This window comes from Pipistrellus hanaki, assembly GCF_964339955.1.
Source record: "Pipistrellus hanaki genome assembly, chromosome: 2".
NCBI lineage: Eukaryota > Metazoa > Chordata > Mammalia > Chiroptera > Vespertilionidae > Pipistrellus > Pipistrellus hanaki.
The window spans coordinates 147684527-147703719 of record NC_140504.1 but is presented as its reverse complement, the minus strand read 5'-3'; the positions used below and the strand labels follow the sequence as shown (position 1 = coordinate 147703719).

At 40.3% G+C, this 19193-nt stretch overlaps 1 protein-coding gene across 3 annotated transcripts in view; it reads left to right on the top strand.

The window, feature by feature from the left end:
• ST6GALNAC3 (ST6 N-acetylgalactosaminide alpha-2,6-sialyltransferase 3) overlaps nt 1–19193 on the top strand; it is a 571191-nt gene that overhangs the window by 497187 nt on the left and 54811 nt on the right. The window contains exons 4-5 of one of the 3 annotated variants that reach the window (XM_084872190.1): nt 12125–12232; nt 13273–15476. The exons of 1 other annotated variant lie outside the window; for it this stretch is intronic. In XM_084872190.1, the coding sequence (XP_084728316.1) occupies nt 12125–12232; nt 13273–13459 (295 nt within the window). In that variant the 3' untranslated portion in view covers nt 13460–15476. Of the gene's footprint in view, nt 1–12124; nt 12233–13272; nt 15477–19193 lie in introns of those variants that run through there. One more of the 3 variants, XM_084872191.1, reaches the window with a different exon arrangement.

The window sequence follows — 19193 nt, the reverse complement described above, 5'->3', positions numbered from 1 at the left end:
AGGCCTGTTGCATGGGTGGGGGCCAGTTGGTTTGCCTTGAAGGCTGTCCTGAATCAGGGTGGGGATTCCCTTGGGATATGGGGCAGCCTGGGTGAGGGGTCTGTGGTGGTTGGCCATGACCTCTGATGACCCAAGGAGAGGGCCTGGTATCTGGGATTTATTTATCTTCTATAATTGAAACATTGTAGCCTTGAGTCGAGGCCTGGGCTGGCCAGGGTGTACAGGAAGCTTGGCTTCCTCCATTGCTGGGGAAACCCAATCCTCCTGCTTGCTCTGTGGCCACTGCCATTTTTGTTGGGATTTATTTATCTTCTATAATTGAAACTTTGTAGCCTTGAGTGCAGTCCAGGGCCAGCTAGGATGTGCAGGAAGATTGGCTTCCTCCATTGCTGGGGAAACCCAAGCCTCCTGTTCGCTCTGTGGCTGCAGCCATCTTGGTTAGGTTAATTTGTATACTTGCTCCTGATTGGTTGGTGGGCATGGCTTATGGGTGTAGTGGAGGTACAGTCAATTTGTGTATTACTTTTTTATTAGATAGGATGTCACCCCAATATATATATATATATATATATATATATATATATATATATATATAGCCATTGAGACAAGGTTCTCTAGTAGCTTATATGGTCTGAAATTATAACTCACGTTGTCCATAATACTCTATGTCCTCAAAATTATATGCCATTCTTTTTAAAAAGTGGAGATCCAGGGAAGGCAATAGAGTTAGTTAGGGTAGAGGTTGGATGTTAAGGTACATTGATACATACAATTATCATTCATTCTCTCAGAAACTGTTCAAAGTAGACAGTAGAGGCTATGTTGTTTTAGAAGTCATTTAGCTCAGTGTTTCTAGACCTGAAAGGTATTTCAAAAGGCTCTTTAAAGCAGCAATGGTACCTCTTTTTATTTCCATTAATAAAAAAAAAAAACCTCAGTAAATTAAATGTCTTTTGTAGAAGCTGTTTCCCTTTTAAATAAAGCAGGTTGAGAGCCTCCAGGTGTGTACTGAGAAAGCTGGCTTGGTGATAGGAGAATATTAGATGCGTTTGCTCATGACTTGTAACTTAGTTTATAACACAGATGAACACTACTGGGTGCTCCATTAGCATCACACATTTTTAAATTGCTTTTATTCTTACTCATATTTGTTTACATTTGTTCTCAATTCTGAATTAATGAGGAATTTAATGAGAAAGTAAAAACATAATTTTTCCAATTTTCCCCTAGATACTTTCCTCCAGATTCATAAATTTCCACCATCTGAAAAAACTAGTTATATAGAACATCAAGATAGCTCTAATATTTCAAAACATAACTTAAGGAAGAAAATAAATCAGTGTTACTTATGCATCCTGTCTCTTACCAATAATCTATTATGGAAATAACACTCATTATGCGCTGAGGTCCGTCCATGTTTGAGGACATATGAGAACTATTCTGTTTTCCCATTATTCTCAACCCTCAATTCAACTGCACAGGCCATTCCCTCTGCCTGCAAGATGCTCCTGCTCTTTTTCTTATCATTTAAGAAAAATGCTAAAAAAAAAAAAAAAAAAAAAAAACTCAGCTCTTACTTTCTAATAGGGAAGGAATTACCTTCCCCAGTTCCCTCCAGCTGTGTCTGTTGCTCTTCCCTCAGTATCCCCATAGCACTTGCAGGGAATTACCTCCTTGATAGACCTATTTTTTGAAAATAGTCATTGAGTCTGTCTTCTCCACTTGACCCTGAGTTCACAGCAGGGGTAACGCATTATTTTCAGTGCCTGGCACAATGCCTCACACCTACAGTGTACTCAATAAATGTGTCTTCAATAAATGAGAGTAAGAAGAATTGAAGCTTACTAAGGTGAGAAACTGGATAGGGCATGGGGAAAGCACTTAAGGAAGATAGAAGGTTTACCCAAGTAAAGAATGAAAAGACAGAGGCTGAGCTGCACAAGATGTATTTAAGGGCAGCAAATGAACCAACATGACTAGATGAGAGTCTTTGGGATCAGAACTCCTAGAAAACATGGTAGGGTGTTTAGGTTTAAGTGGAGAGAGCCTTGAAAGACAACCATTATCTTAGGCTGCTCAGGCTGCCATAATAAAATACTATGAGCTGAGTGGCTTAACAATAGAAATTTATGTCTCACAGTTTGGAGGCTGAAAGTCTGAGATTAGAGTGCCAATATGGTTGCTTTCTGGTGAGCACTCTTCCTGGCTTGTAGCCTTCTTGCTATGTCTGACATGGTGGGAGGAGAGACATCTCTGGCATCTGTTTCTCTTCATATAAGGGCACTAACCCCATCAGGAGGGCCTCACCCTTATGACATCAAATAAAGCTAATTACCTTATGACATTATATAAAGCTAATGTCCAAAAGCACCATTTCTGAACACCATCACATTGTGGGTTAGGGCTTAAATATATGCATTTGGAGGAGATACAAGTCAGTCATTACTGAGTGGTTAAGGACTCAGTTCTGCCTTAATAAAGTGGCCCAAAAATATCTCCATCACCCATCCCTGCCATTCCCGAGATTCTATTGTTCATTTAAGAAAGTGAGTGAAATCCCACAAGTTAACATTTCCAATTGAAGGGGCTTTATAGCCCAAGGGCAAGAGTGAAATAACCTTTTAATTTCTGAGATGAATGAACAAAGTAATTTTTGTGAGTAGTGTCTTCTATTTCTACAGTAGTCATAAATCATACCTTGGGGAGCTGTACCATTTTACTTTTAAATGCACATTTTGAAAAGGACACAGTCGGTTCTTATTATGTTCCTTATGTACAATTTCATTGAATTCATCACAATCAGAGTCCTGTTGATTCTATGGCAGGAAAACTATTTATTATATTCACAGTCTAAGAGCCTACTGATCAGCATAGGCATTTCCCATTAGCTGCTCAGGATGGTAGTACAGCCTTCCACTAAAATTCACTAATATTGCTGTCTCCATTTACTCAGGATCCATTTTCTTTGTTGTTGTTATTTTCCAGGCCTGAATTTCTTTCATTTGGCATATTCTTTTAAGACCCACCCTCCAACAGTATGATGTTTATAGCCATTTGAGTTTATGTCCATTTGCAAATGATTCAAGCCACATTGAGAATTCTGCTGCCTGACTTGCAGAAAGTTGTTGCTGTTTATAGATTTGCTGCGCATGTCCTATTGATAGATTGTTCAGATATAGGGTGTTAATCTAATGGTCAAACTCCAGAGTATGTTCATACCTCCCAACAATAAATGATATATGAAAATACATGGCTTGGGGACAGCTGAGATTGTTTCCACACTTTGAGCTTTGCTTCCATTAGACTGGTTCACAGTATTAGATTGAATCCCAAGACACTGCTGATAATCATCAGTTGTTTTTCTTACCTACTCCCTTTGTTTAAAAGTATTCTTTCATTATCCATGCGCTTTTGGAACAAATGGGGGAACAAATGTTTTTAATTGAATAATCTATAGCCTGTCATGTAGTCCTCTCCCTAGGAAGGTATATGGAAACTTACTTTGCCATTTTTATTTATCTTGCTAGTGGAGTATATTGATGAGTTCCAATAGTGTTAAAACAAGACATGAAATATTGATTAACTTTTAAAAAAAAATCTCTTTTTTCTCTTAACTATAGCAGAGTTCAGAAGGTGCTGCCAATATTGTGTTGTCCAATAAGCCTCTATTATTGGAAGGGTCTTGGTCCCTTCTGGGCTTGGATAAGTGATTATTATGCCTTTGAAATGTTAGCTCAGGGTACTCCAGGCCTTGTTTTCATCAGTTCGTGGAAGAAATAAATAAGCAGCTGCAGAACTTAGACTGTAAAGTTTGAGCCAAAGGGCCCCAAAGAAGCCACTCTGTGAAGAGGAGGCAGCCACAGACACTGAGGCTATCATCGGCTCCTCATTCTTGTTCCCACTTGACAGTTTCCTTTTTCCCCATTGCAGGGGAGGCCTTGTCCTTTGTGGGAACTGTGGATAAAGAAAAGCTATATTTTTAAAGTCAGGGATGTCCTCAAGGCAAACTACCCCAAGCCAAGTATAGACACCGGGGAATCAAGAAATCTACTGCCTTCTGAGGACACACATGAGCTTTGAACAGGAGAGAACTTACTACGCAGGACATCCACCACAACAAAGAATTATTTAATCTAAAGTGTCAATAGTACTGAGATTGAGAAGCCCTGGTGAAGAAAAAGTGCTATTATTTTGACCATCGAAGGATGAGCTTCTTAAATTCAGAACCCAAGTCATTGTGCTAATTGTGTTTAATAATTAGAACAGAATCCTGTGAATAGATAGGCTCAATCTATGTAATCCAGTTTTCTTTTGAAGAGTGACCATTTCACTTTCCTCAATTCCCCCCTAAAATTATCCAAAAGGGATTCCAGGATGGTGTGGCTCAATGACTGAGCATCACCTATGAACCAGGAGGTCATGGTAAGATTCCCGGTCAGGGCACGTGTCTAGATTGGTGGTTAGATTCCCAGTAGGGGGTAATGTAGGAATCAGCCAATCAACATTCCTTTCACATCAATGTTTCTATAATTTTCCCTTTCTCTTTCAAATCAATTGTTTAAAAAAGGAAAAAGTTCCCCCTTACCAGGAAATAGGTAAAAAAAAAAAAAAATGCTTCACAATGTTTCCATAAATGAGAAGATGAGAAAGCATGCTCACAAACAGGCAAATAAGGGGTGCCAGTAGGCCAAAATGTTGAGACTGGTGTAAACAAGGATAGCTTGACACACCAGGAATCCCTGTGGACATGTGATGGCCTTTAGACATCAAGGAATGGGGGTAAACATCAAGGGGCAAGTAGCTTATATTTTATTGTTAATAAACTGGATGAAAGATTGTATTTTAAATGTTATGCCTTCAAGCATATGCTACATCTAGGTGTTGACAGCATCATTTTTCCAAGAGATGAGCAAGTAAATTTAAGTAGTTTCCAAATGGTAAGTATCTTGATTACCGAGGAGCAGTGGGATGCAAAACTTGGCCGGTGGAAATAAAATGATTGATAGCTTCCTCTCATACTCCTGCTTTTATTTTTTCAACTGCATGGCTCATTATTCTTCTGCATTAATTTAAGCTTTCCTATTGTACTGAATTAAGGACTTAAATTCTCTTAACACCCCTATGGGACTCTTGATTGTTTATTTGTAGATGACAATAATGGTTTTTATCGATCCCCCAATGTGGGAGGTATAAAAAGGGCTATGGCTGATGGCCAGCTGGTACATAGTTAGTGCTGCACACATGAGTGACAAATTACAAGATCATATTTGGCCCCAGAGGACACCCTTTTAGAATTTTTTAAGGCATCTGATAATTATCACCAGGGTTCTCCAAGCTGAAAAACATAAACAATTTCTTATACATCAGCTGGAGTCATTTTTGTTGTTGTTTTTATTGAACCTCCTAAAGTCTGCTTGGGTATAATTTGTACTTCCTCATTTCTAGTATGCCCACATAGCAGGAGAATTTGGGAACAGTTCAGCCACAGGTATTCCCAGAGCCAGTGCCATCTGGCCAGTGCAGTCCCTTAAGGACCAGGATCACTAGGGCACTTACTGGGAAGAATTCCTGAATTAATTTAGCAGTTGTCATTATTCCACCGCAAGCATCATTATGTGGTCATTGGCTCCAAATAATTTCAGAAAAAAAAACTACTTTGATAGCCCTCACATGTGCTTTGGGTAGGAAACCTCGCACAATTTCTCATCCCAAAGTTATCAGAGGCACTGGGGAAAGACAATGTAGCTACCTAATTAAGAGCTGTTTGTAGGACAGGACACTGGGTCAGAATGAGCCTCCCCAGGCTGAATCACATGCAACACAGCTCACTGGAAGAGATTTGGGGTTAATTATTTGATCTGTCTACTCGGGAACAGAATAAATCAGATTAGACTTAAATATGGTAAACATTTTCTTATTATGTGGTGAAATGGAAAGATCTTTGACCAGGTGCTAAACTCTGAGATTCCCGATCTTCTTTCCTATGGTACAAAGATGACATGCAGAGAAACGACTTGGGCAGTGTACCCTAGTTATCCTTTCAGGGTTTAGAAAATTCACTGTTGAACCAGCAGAAATGACTATTTGGGGTGGACAGAATGAGCAAGAAAGCACATTTTGCAAAGCAGTGGACCATATGCCACACAAAAGATTTCCTCTTCATCGTGGAGCTATAATGTTATCTTGGTTCTTGACTGTTAGCGACTCCAAGAAACAACACACATAAAAATAAAATTATTTTTTTCTCATTTAGATTATTTTATCTCTCACTCAAAGTAAGCTCTCCCCTCAACATTTTGGTCCAGTTGTGTATTTGGTGTTGAGGTAAACATAGAGCGGCTCCCTCCAAAAGTTGTGACGGAAGCTACCACCATTGCAAGGTAAAAACTTCTTATAAAAATATACACTCCAAATAGTTAGTAGCATGCCCATCACACAAGTGGGCATTAAATGTGATCTTACTGATGGATGTTTTTGTTAATATACATCCAACATGCTTGGAGCATGATGCCTTCAAATGCTTAAAGATGAAAGCAGGTTGTGGAAGGTGATAATCACAGGATCATTTGATTTCCAAACTGGAAGAAACCTTAGATATGACTTAGTTCAACCACCTCATTTTGAAGAAAAGGAAACTAAGATGATCCAAGAGGCTAAATAAACTGTCTAAAGCCTCTCATTCTGGTAGTGGCAGAGCTGGGATATGGAAACAAGTAGCCTCACTCTCAATTCTTTGCTGCACTGGGAGCGACCTCTGTGCTGCACTGGGAGCGACCCCTGCGCTGCACTGGGAGCGACCCCTGTGATGCACTGGGAAGCGACTCAGAAGGAACACATGGGCTTGCACTGTGTTGCACTGTATTTGATCAACTGTTTCAACATGTGTGCCTCCCCAGCTGGGTCACACGCTCTGGAAGAAAATAGGCATTGCAACTTCTAGTATAGCCAGTGACACATAATAGGATCCCAATAAATTTTTGTTGAAAAAATTAAGAAATGGGTGAATAATGGTTTTTCTCATCATACACAAACAAATGCTATAATTTTTAGTGATCTCTACTATTGGTTGGTCAACCAGGTAAGGAAGAAGGATAGAGAGGATGGAGAGGTAGAAAATCATATAAGACAAGAAGAGGAAAAGGGGCCATACAAGTCAGTAGGAATAATAACCAGAAAAAGGCAGTACATAGACATAATTTCTAGATCCAATTTGAGAGCTTTTCGCAGGACTCTTGCCTCTTCTGATCTCTCCCCATTTTCAAATAAGGACGTTTTAAATAGATGGTGCTTTAAGCAGTTCCCATAGCTGCTGCTCCTCCTAAGACTGCAGAGCTCAGGATTGACTGCAGGTCACACTGCACAAGCAAAGTTACCCTATGTGCACTTCGCCTCCTTGTGCTACATCTTCCAACGCACTTGGCACCGTTCCTAACCCATGCTGCTGCTACTGTTCCTGTGACAAAGGAAAGGGCACACGATTCAGAGTGACCCTGTTTCTGGGATACTTTCCATGTAAAAGACATGCCAGGAGCCACAAAGGAAAGTACTTACACCATGGCATTTCAAATTCAGTGACAAGTCAGTGGAGGGAATGGGTATATATAGATATATGGATATAGATATATAGATATATAGATATATAGATGTATAGATGTATAGGTGTATAGATGTATAGACAGATATATAGATATATAGACATATAGATATATAAATATATAGATATATAGACATATAGATATATATACATGTATTGGGCTGGGTTTATCTTTCCTTGCAAATCACCTAAAGTCAATGAAAATAAGGGTTAAAAGATACAATTATCAACCCCCACTTTGAGTTTATGTTGCTCCTGAGATTATTGTATGCTGAAAGTAAGTTGACACTAAGCAGTGCCTGCTTAAAAATATATATATCAAAGGATTCAGAGTCCCAATTGCAGCACACTGAAGGCTTGGTAGTGGAGAAATGCATCAGCAATATTGGCCTTCAGTGGGGAGCAGCTACTATCAATAGTTGGAGTGCTATGCCTAGAGAGGGGTTCACACTAGGAGAAGAGCTGGCTGAGCTTCCTTAAGCAAAGAGGTCTAGATGCAGGACATTCCGTCTTTTTTAGACGTGGTGCCACACAGATGCCCAACAAGCTGGGGTGAGCCAGATGCCCCTCTGGGGAGAGACTTAGGGAAATTGTCCGTCATCTGTTTTGGGTGGAAGGGGTCACTGTGGCTGAAGACACATATGGAGATCCCACCTGACATTAGACATTCCCTGGGACTCTTTGGAACCTGGCAGACTGCTCCCCCCACTTAATCAAACCTACTTAAACATACCAAGCACACTTACATGTTTGTGATTTTTGCCCTTAGCATTTCCTTTTCCTGAAATACTTTTCTCTCATAGCATCTGTTGAGAAAGCGGCATCTGTCACCAAGAATAGAAATCCAAGCCCTCTGCCCACTGCCTGTTGATACCCGAGTTGCAGAGGCAAACACAGCACAAACACTAAATGGACCAGCACTGCACTCACATAGGGAAGAATCAGAACAAAATCAGCATTAGGGGTGGGCATGGACCCCGAGCGCCAGTCGCTCTCTCCCAGTGGCGAATGCAGGGCCCTTTTGTCCACAGAATGAAGGACCCAACCCCTCTTTTTTGGCAACAGACTTAGCAGTGAGGTCAGCCAGCTGCCACATGATACACACTTAAAAAGAACAAAGATGTGCCCATCAAGCTAAGTGGAATAAATCAGAAAGAGACAGATATCATATATGTCACTCATGTGGAATCTACAAAACAAAATAAATGAACATGCCTAACATATAGGTATAGAGAACAAACTGATGATTGCCAGACAAGAGAGGGTTTAGGGGGATGGGTGAAAAAGGTGAAGGAATTAACAAGTACAAAATAGTCATGATGTAAAGCACAGCATAGGCAATATAGTCCATGGTATTGTATTAGCTATGTGTGAATGTTAGACTTATTGGGGGAGAGGGGATAACCTTGAAAGTTAGACTTATTGGGGGAATAACCTTGTAAGTTATATAAATGGCTAATCGCTATGCTACATACCAAACATGTCAAACTCGTGGCACACAATATTTTTGCAGCACAGCCAATATAATGGTATGTAAGAAATGTTCAAATAAAAATTTTGTAACTTAACTTTTACAATATCCTGTTATACATAATATATATATATATATATATATATATATATATATATATATATATATATATATGACCCTAATATGCAAATAGACCGAATGGTGGAACAGCCGGACAACCGGTTGCTGTGACGTGCACTGACCACCAGGGGGCACACATGGAACATGGCAGGTGTTGGCAGCAGGTGGCAGACATGGAGCATGATGGATGTTGGCTCTGGCAGGATGGTGGAGCAAGTGAGCGAGGGCATCAAGCCAAGACCGGGCACTAGTCACTGTCATCTGGGTAAGCCTCTGGTAGTTACTGAAAATTTTCTGCTCCCACATACCATGGTCCTGTCCAGTGCTCACATCTGCTGCCTGCACCAGACCCGCTTATACCCACCCTCAATCGCTCAGCACCATCAGCAGGTGCAAGTTGCAGCTGCCGGCCCCAGTGGCCCCTCAGGGCTTCTTCATCTTCCCCTGCTCCTGAGGGTCTATTGGAGCCAGCAGCTGCCATTCACACCCACTGCTAGTACCTGAGCTGACAGTCACACCCAGTGCTGGTGCCAGCCCCACTTGTACCCATAGCTGGTGCCTGGCACCGGATCTGATAGCTCAGCATCTTCAGAGAGTATGAGTGGCAGCTGCCAAAACCAATTGCCCCTGAGGGCTTCTTCACCTCTCTCTGATCCTGAGGGGCAATTGGGGCAGCAGCTGCCACTCACACCCGCTGACTGTGCCAGCCCCACTGGCACCTACTTCTGGCTCTGGCCCCAATCCCTCCATGCTGTCAGTGGGTAAGAATGGGGCCAGTGTCATCAGTATGTGGGAGTGATGGCAGTGGGAGCAGGGCTACTGGCAGAGAGGGAACTGGAGGCTGTAGTGGGACAGGAGGTGGGGACATGGAAGATGGGCCAAGACCTGCCCCTGTGCTCACCACAACCTCGTGGCTCACAGTTCCTTTCCAGGTGCATGAATTCATGCACTGGGCTCCTAGTCCTATATAATAAAAGCCTGATATGTTACGTGTCTGGCTGTCTGGTCATCCATTCAATCAATCAAAGTGTAATATGGTAATGACATGCTTAGGCTGTTCAACTGTTCGCTATGACCACTGACCACTGGGTGTAGACAGTTCACCAATTGACCAGTTGCTATGATGTGCATTGACCACCAGGGGCAGTCGCTTCAACCAGTAGGTTAGCTTGCTGCTGGGATCTGGCTGATCAGGACTGAGTGAAACAGGTCAGACATGCCCTAGAGCCCTCCTGTAGTCCTTCCCTGGCTGGCTAACCTCCCATATCCCTCCCCAGCCCCAATCATGCACTTGTGTGGTCCTTCAGCCTGGCCTGCACCCTCTCACAATCCAGGACCTCTCAGGGGATGTCAGAGAGCCTGTTTCAGCCAGATCCTAAAGGACAGGCCAAGAGTCTGCACTTGTGCACAAATTTGTGCACCATTCTGTAGTTATTAATAATGAAGTACAACGTTCACTAATGACTGGTTACTATAACTGTGTTGCATTCATTTCCCTTACATGCCTTAAGTGCAGGCACTCCATTTCTCTCCACTAGCACTAGCAGAGGATATTTTAGCAGCCAATTGCCATGTCATTAGTCTTGTACCGCCTTGTTTGGTGTGCACAACAGGAAATGTTTCACTTTTGGAGAACAAGAAAAATAGGTTTATTTGCATTTTGCTTATTAATTTGTGCAGTTATTTGATGTCTGGTAAGTTAATGTTCAAGAAAAAATACTAATTTTTATTAAAATGTTCTTTTATTTTATGTTAACAATTACCCATTTATTTCAGCCCTTTGTAGTCAGCATGTCTCTATCAAAATAAGCCTACATTTCTATGAAAATTGAAGCTTTTGTTTTTTTACGGCCCACATAAACTTAAACCTTGTTTATTTGACCCCTGATAGCTTTTGGGTTTGATATGCTTGCTGTACACCTAAAACGAATATAATATTGAATGTCAACTATAATTGAAAAAAGAAATTTAACTCTGAAAGAGAGGAAGATGGTCTCACACAAGGTGGCAAGTCCGGCACAGGCTGTGAGGATTTCTTATCTTTAGGCAAAGGAAGTGTTCCAGGCTCACAGCCCATTCTTATGTGACCAAGAGGTGGTCCAAAGCAACACTCATGAGCTTGTCTTTCCCAATATAGTGCACATGGCTTCTTCCTATTTCCCTAGCCAACCCTCTCCCTCCTTCACATCTTTGTTCTCATTACCAAAAGAGCCTTCCATGGCCAGTCTTTATAGATTATGCCATAGCCATCTCCAAATCCAGTCCTCTGGTCCCCATGAAGACAAAAGCTTTGGTTGTTTTGATAACTGATGTATCCTCAGCATCTACAATAGTGACGGGCACATAGTAGGTATTCAATAAAAATGCGTCGAAGAGGTGATTAAGAAAAAGTCTCGTCTCATGATGCCTGCCAAGCAGCGAAGGAAAACTTTTCAGAAACTTTCATAGATGAAGTCATTCTCTCACACTGCATCCAATTTATACTTAGGAACCCAACAAGCCTGAGAGAAGGTGATATGTCCAGGATAGCAGATAGCACTATTATCACTCAGTTCTCATCAGGGCTCCAAGCAACTTGCAGAAAACCTGTCTTCTGATATACAGCACTCATTTATGTCAGACAGAAAATCAAGCAAATTATTTTTCACCCAAAGGGAGCAGGATTATTTGACTTCAAATATTTGCCATATGGCTTCTCTATCATGCAACATAGCTTCTAGGCTCAAGGTAGTCAGAGTGGAAGAACGCCCATAAATTATTCAGAGATAATTCAAAATAAGTGTGAATCTTTGACAGATTGTCAAATTTCTTGATGCCTTTTCCTGATAACAAAGTGCTACATTTTTGACAGAAAGTGGCTGGTTCCTCATCACACTTATTGTTGCTCTGTGTATGTTTTCTGTGTTGTTTTGTTTCATTTGTTTTTGTCCCCCCCACAGAGTCCAGTCTGGCTCTTATCTCAGCACTGGGTGGTTTACCTTCATTCTGGCTATGGATGCCTGTTACGGCATTCACGTCTACGGGATGATAAATGACACCTACTGCAAGTAAGATCACAGGAAATTATTTTTATGCATCTCCAATTCTGATATCTTGTCAAAATATCACAATTCATTTTAATACCATAAATCTGGCAAACAGATAAAGCAACAATTATTTCCCAGTATTCGTTGCTGACATGACATTTCATTGTCAGTGCATCGAGCTATGACTTTTAGGAGTGATAAAAAGAAAAATATTTACCATCGCCTAATGTGAAATGTCGGAAGAAACATTTTCCCCTTAATCAGTGGCATATCAGGGACTTGTGGCTTAGAAGTACAGAACAACGTTAGTGGTTATTTAATTTGCAAAGCAAGTTTGTCATTTCTGGTGGGCTAATGACGTGATAGATGGCTATCAGTGGCTATATTTGATCATGAAGGACAAAATATCCTGGAGCCTCTGAGAAGCTAACAGCTTAGCAAGAATGTCTGGAAATAAGCGAATAATCTGCCAGATCCTTATTTAAAATGGGTGTCTTTATCCACATATATCCCCGCTGGTGGGATAGTTCCTAATTAGATAATAAAACAAACCTCCCATGCTTCATCAAGGTAATGAAATATATTTCCCTACCAATAATTGGCACAATATAATTCAGAGAGTGTTTTAATCATATTTTCAAAATGGTAATTAAGCCACAATCTTTGTGATCAAATATTTCTACCCTAACTTAAAGCATATTAGAGCACAGATGAACCAAACATCTTACTCTGAAAAATCACAAAGCTCCTTCAAGCTCTGTAAGAGCATTGGGTTATGCAAAGCTTGCTTCCATTATGCACCATTTCCTCCTTCAAAGGATAGCTATATGTTTGAATGTAATTGGTGTGGTGTATAAATTTTATTTGATTTATTAAAGCACTAAGGGCCTAGTACATCTTCCTAAAAGCTTTTACACATAATAGTTTTAACTGAGTTCATGGACTAGAATCATGCATAGGTTTGCAAGTAAATGCAGTTTCTGGGCATATAATGTATTCTTATAAATGAATGCTTCATTCTTCATCTCAATCTTTCTCTCCTTTTTTCTTTTCTTTTCTAGGACAGAAGGGTATAGAAAAGTCCCCTACCATTACTATGAACAAGGAAGAGATGAGTGTGATGAATATTTTCTTCATGAACATGCCCCATATGGAGGCCATAGGTTTATCACTGAAAAGAAGGTGTTTGCTAAATGGGCCAAGAAACACAGGATAATATTTACACATCCAAACTGGACAGTGTCTTGATATTGGTTTTTCTGATCTTGCCACACTCACTTGACATGATGATGTACTGCAACCGTGATGCTAAAGATGCTGTGATGATGCTATTGATGACAACAACAATGATGATCAAGACTCTGTACATTCTCAGATATGGATGGTGACTCTGCCAGTAATTTGAACTTGGGATTCCGTGCAGGGTGGTTGTGCTCATTACATTATTTCTTAAGGTTCAACATCCATGTGCACTTTATAATTTAACTGGAATTGCAGTGAAGGCCAGTAACATGATAGCAGTGACCTAAGAAATGAGAAGATTTTTCCTTCAAGTAGTTTCCCAGAATTCTTGAACAGTGAGTAGCTTCCAAAAGCCGTGGGATTTGTCCTCATGAGGCAAGGTTATTGATTCTGTGTTCTCTTGAACCTGAGCAGCTACACCATCAGGAAGAATGTTTGATTGTCACACACTGACCCAAGAAATGCTGTCTGGGTACACAATTACTAGGTAGGCTGAGGGCAGGGAACAAATCTCTTCCTGATTAACCATTGTCCTACAGCACTTCCTACCCATAGGACTACTTGACTATCTCAAACACTTAATTCAAAATGGGCCAAGTAGCACATCTGGATGAATTTCTATTCTTATTACCCCAATCAATATAATTAAACATGTTACTAGAATGATCTGTATTAATGTTTAATTATTTTTGGTTAAGTCCAAAATATTTCAGATGGCTATTTAACATGTAAGATTTCAGCACTGTAATAACATATACTGTGAAAACATTTCTTTACAAAAACCAAAAGGGTTTACTAACTTTGCTTCAACATTCAAAAACACAAAAATATATGCTTTTAAAATTCACAAAGCAGGGAAAGCAAAGCATATTTTTACATCAATTTGTACCCTACCATACTTCATAATATATATTTATATACTCAAATTTCTATTTTATAGATCCAAGGTGTGTCTCTCCATAGGTTACATTATCATTGCCAAGTGCCAACTGTTAGTCATGGAGAGGAAATGATTGCTTGTATTAAATCTGGCCAGAACTTTTGCCTTCTTGGGGTTTATTTTCCCCAGAGTGGAACAGTTGTTATACCATAATGATAACAGTAATAATGACCTTAATGTCCAAAGTGCTCTGTCATTTAGAGTCCTTTCACATATACTGTTCCATGTGATGCCCATGACCACCCACTGGTCCATTGCCTACATTCTGACATCTCTTTAGATTCTGTTGATTGTTCTGCTATATTGCTCCCCATGCTAATATTTGAGTAGGATAGCATTTATGTAGACTAGTCAACAGTTGATTTCAGTGCCAAATACAATATATTGTATCAGAATTATTTTTAAAAATATCATGAGAATGGTCTCGGCCATAGATTGAAAACATAGGTACTTTTAATTTTTTTTTTTTAATGACTCTTTTTAGGTGGGGAAAAGATAAGGAAGCAGGGACAAAGGTGGGGGTGGGGGGTGGGAGGGGGGAATGAAAGCAGAGAAATACAACTTCTTATCCCAGGCTTGAGATGACTGCTCATAATATACTTACTGCTCATTAAGTATTAGAAGGTTTATTTGCTGAGAGGCTGAAACATCTTTGCAAATGATTCAAAAGATAAAAGCCAGGCTTAACTTAAAGAACGTTTTTGGAAACCCCAAGTAATGATGCATTTCACCTCAGGGGCACTTTGCAGGTCTTTACCAGGGCTAAGTCCCATTATTAGTTTTCATTATTATGGGTCATCTTGGGCCAAAGCCTCTTTCTTGGGCCAAAGCCTCTTTCCTGCTCTCTTTTGTCAACTTGATACCCCAGTACTTGTATCCATAACAATGACCAAGTGCCACTTCCATTGTTGAAACTGTTATTGTTAATATTCTTTTGTTGTTTCTGTATGTGATTTTTAGTTCCATGTATGTTAGTTGTTTTGAGCTAATGATGGATAGAAATGCTCACTCCAAGAAAAATAAACAGAACCAAATGTTTAAATTGTAATATGGCTGTTTTTCCCCCATTGTGATACAAAAGTTCCATCCTATATAATAAAAGCTGAATATGCTATGTGTCTGACCATTCAACCATTTACCAGTCACTATCATGTACACTGACTACCAGGGAGCAGATGCTCCGGCCAGTAGGTTAGCTTGCTGCTGGGGTCTGGCCAATCGGGACTGGGAATGACAGGCTAGACACACCCTGGAGCTGTCCCACATTCCCTCCCCAACCTTGATCATGCATGGGTTGGGTCCCTAGGCCTGGCCTGCACCCTCTCAAAACCTGGGACCCCTCAGGGGATGTCAGAGAGCTGGTTTCAGCCCAATCCCTGCAGACCAGGCCAGGCCGAGGGACTCCACCAGCACACGAATCAATGCACTGGGCCTCTAGTTTTTAAATAAAAAGGAAACCTTGATTATCATAATGCTCCAGGGAATTGTTATAGGCCTTTAGACAGACATGAGCAGAGCAAGGACAATGAGCCAGGTACAGAAGCTCAACAGGGTGGATAGTCTAGGGTGTCCCCCCAGGGTAAGCTTTCCTCCTTTAGCATATTGCTGATCATGTGCTTTAGACCCCCTGATTTTTCCCTCCCTAAAGACAACAGCTAGGCTCAGTTGTATTTCATCTCTAGGCCAAGAAATGCAGCAAAACCAGACAAGTGATGCTGTGGCTGCCTCAGGACCAGCTGCATTGACTAATGACCTCCTGCTCTAGTGCTGACCAATCAGCAGAGATCAGGACTCTGAAAGAGCACACATGGAAAACTGGTGAATTGAGACCCTTCCCTGAGGCCTCCCCTAAGATTCCCACCTGCCTGAGAGAGATAAATACCCTCAACACAAAGGACCCAGCTGGAGCTCTTGCCCTGGGAGTACACTCTCTCCCTTCCCTTCCTCCCTTCTTCCCTCTAAGGTTTCCCACAACCAGCGAAGCAATGGGCAGCAGCAGTTCCCCCTGAGTTTGTGCCCTGATCCTGTCACCAAGGCCCCCGTTTCTCTGACATCCCAGTGAGTCAAAGCATCCCAGCCTAGGTTTCTAGGCTCTCCTGCTGCTGCTTCTATGCCCTTTCTTGTTTCACTGTCCTAAGTGGGTTTTGGCTGCAGCCAATGAATTCTTGTTTGCTTTGCTGAACTTTGTCTCTTGGTTGAAATCTTTCATTCTGACTGAGATCTCATCATCTCCCAATAACAGAATGACATAATTTATTTGACTTTCTGGTAAATGGAGAGCCAATTCTATTTGTTTTAGACTTTACTAACGGGAAACTTCTAAAAATTTTCTTGCTCTTCTGCCTCACTAGTTTTTTTTTTTCTTTTCTTTTTTTTTTTCTGATAGAGACTTCTGCAGTGCCCTATATCCTGCATTCTATTCTATCCTTCAGGCAGCATTTGTTTGTTTGATTGGTTGTTCAATGTGTTTTTCTTGGGAGAGGGCACAAAGCCTTTCCTTCCCTCTCCTCCCCTTTCTTCCCTGCCCCTTCTGCCCACCCCTTCCCTTTTTTTTGGGGGGGGGGAGGTGGAGGGGTGGGACAAGGGGAGGGCAGGAATCAGTCAATGCCCTTATAATTTTATTTTTTTAAATCTTTATTATCAAAAGTATTACAGATGTCCCCATTTTTCCCTATTGACCCCCTCCACCTCAGGCCTTCACCAAACTATTCTCTGTGTTCATGGTCAATGCACAAATGCATATAAAATCTTTGGTTAATTTCTTCCTGCCCCCTCCTTTTCTTTGTGATTGGTCAGTCTGTTCCATGTTTCCAAGTCTCTGGTTCTATTTTATCTTATTCGTCAGTTTATTGTGTTCATTAGATTCCACATATGGGTGAAATCATGTGATATTCATCTTTCTCTAACTGGCTTATTTCACGTAGCAAAATCATCTCCAGATCCCTCCGTGCTATTGCAAAGGGTAGTAGATCTTGCCTTTTTCTCTTAAAGCCAAATTCTACCCTATTTATGGTTGTTGTCTCTTGTCTTTTGCTTTTCTAAAAGTGAGAAACAAAAAACACTTTATTCTCAATTTGGAAACCTAATTAAATAATTTCCAGTATAATCAGCATTTTGATAGAATCAGATGACTTAGTTTTCTCTGTGTTCTTTTTTTTTTTTTTTTTTTAATTCTTTCTTTTTTCTTCATTACCCAAGGACATGCACACCCATTTTAGAGAGAGGGTAGGAGGTGGAGAGAGAGAAACACCTTTATGAACATTGACCATTTGGTTATCCAACCAGGGACCGAACCTGCAACTTGGGCATGTGCCCTGACCAGGAACCAAACCCTAGTCCTTTGGTTTACAAGACAAAGCTCCAGCCAATTGAACCACATCTGCCAGGACTTTGCGTTCTTTATGTTCTCTGCTTTCATTTTCTGTTCTTCTTTACCCTCGGCTTCCTAATTTTAGTGGAAATATAAGATTTAATTTTTTTCATGTTGAGGAGAAATCTAAGATTTACTGATAGTGAAGAGAATGGTTAAGGAGCAATTCAAGAGAATACTTGGCCATGAAATTTTCTGGTCAATTATACAGATGCTGGTCAACTGAAAGAGATTTCAACCAGCATCAAAACTTTGGTCAATGTAACTCAACTCACTCATCACTGATGTATATGTATTCCAGAAGCTAATTAACATCTGTAAAGAATAAAAATATTACAATACCATCCAAGGCTATAGGCAAATGTCTATGAAACCTGGTCTCAACTGCTGAAATCAGCATAAAAACATGCAAGCTAAAAATAATAAGTATTATTTTTAATTCTGCAAAATCCTAGGAAGAAAGCAAGTAAATTTAAAAAAGGGTATTAGAATAAATGTTGGAATCTTTTCTGTTAGCCTAGTAATAAAGTAGTAATGATTTATATTATTATGATTGTAATATAAATAAAATAATATATGGCTTTACACTGTTATGAAATCTATCAAAAAAAAGTCAACAAGGGGGAATGTTTGTATGTATGTACATAGAGTCCATTTGTGTGTGTGTGTGTGTGTACGCGCGCGCACAAAGACATATATGTAATCCTATATTTTTCACTGATGTGTATGAACCACAGAAAACCTATTTTAGCCTTCATCTAAAATTTTATGGGTTACATTTTGAATTCTGATGCAACAAAAGCAGCAAAAGTCAAAATTAAATGTACTGATTGCTAAGAGTACATAATATCACATTCCACGGCTCATCAGAAGAATAAAGCTGGAGAAGCTGCTAAATCTAGGACTGAGAACACAATTAGATGCCACAGTTGCCGCAAATCAGACCCGTAAGTATAGCAATATGTATTGTAGGCTTTGCTGACGGCAGCTCAGCTAAAGTCACATGGAAAAGCAGCGCATCAGGCTTCATTCACACTGAAGTGAATGAACACTGGTCTGCCTATTCAAATAAGCCTGTATTTAGTGTAAGCAAACTCAGATTTGCATGATTTTTATTATATGGCTAGAGAACTGTGACCATTGTGAAAAAAAGAAAATTATATAAGGAGCTTGCTCTTTGAGGATTTGGAATAAATAAATCAACCTATGTGGGAGCAAGAGTCTGAAGTGGGAACTTTACTCACCTATCCAAAAGGAAAAAAAGCCATCAGAAGAGAATCCCTCGTTATTTCCTTAGAATAATGACAACAGTAAAGTACTTCACCTGGCAGTGTTAACCGGATATTAATTATAAGCTCAGTTTAACTTTAATAAGCAAGAAAATATAATAAGATGGCTTACGTTTTTTAAACAACATACCCATCTGGGGT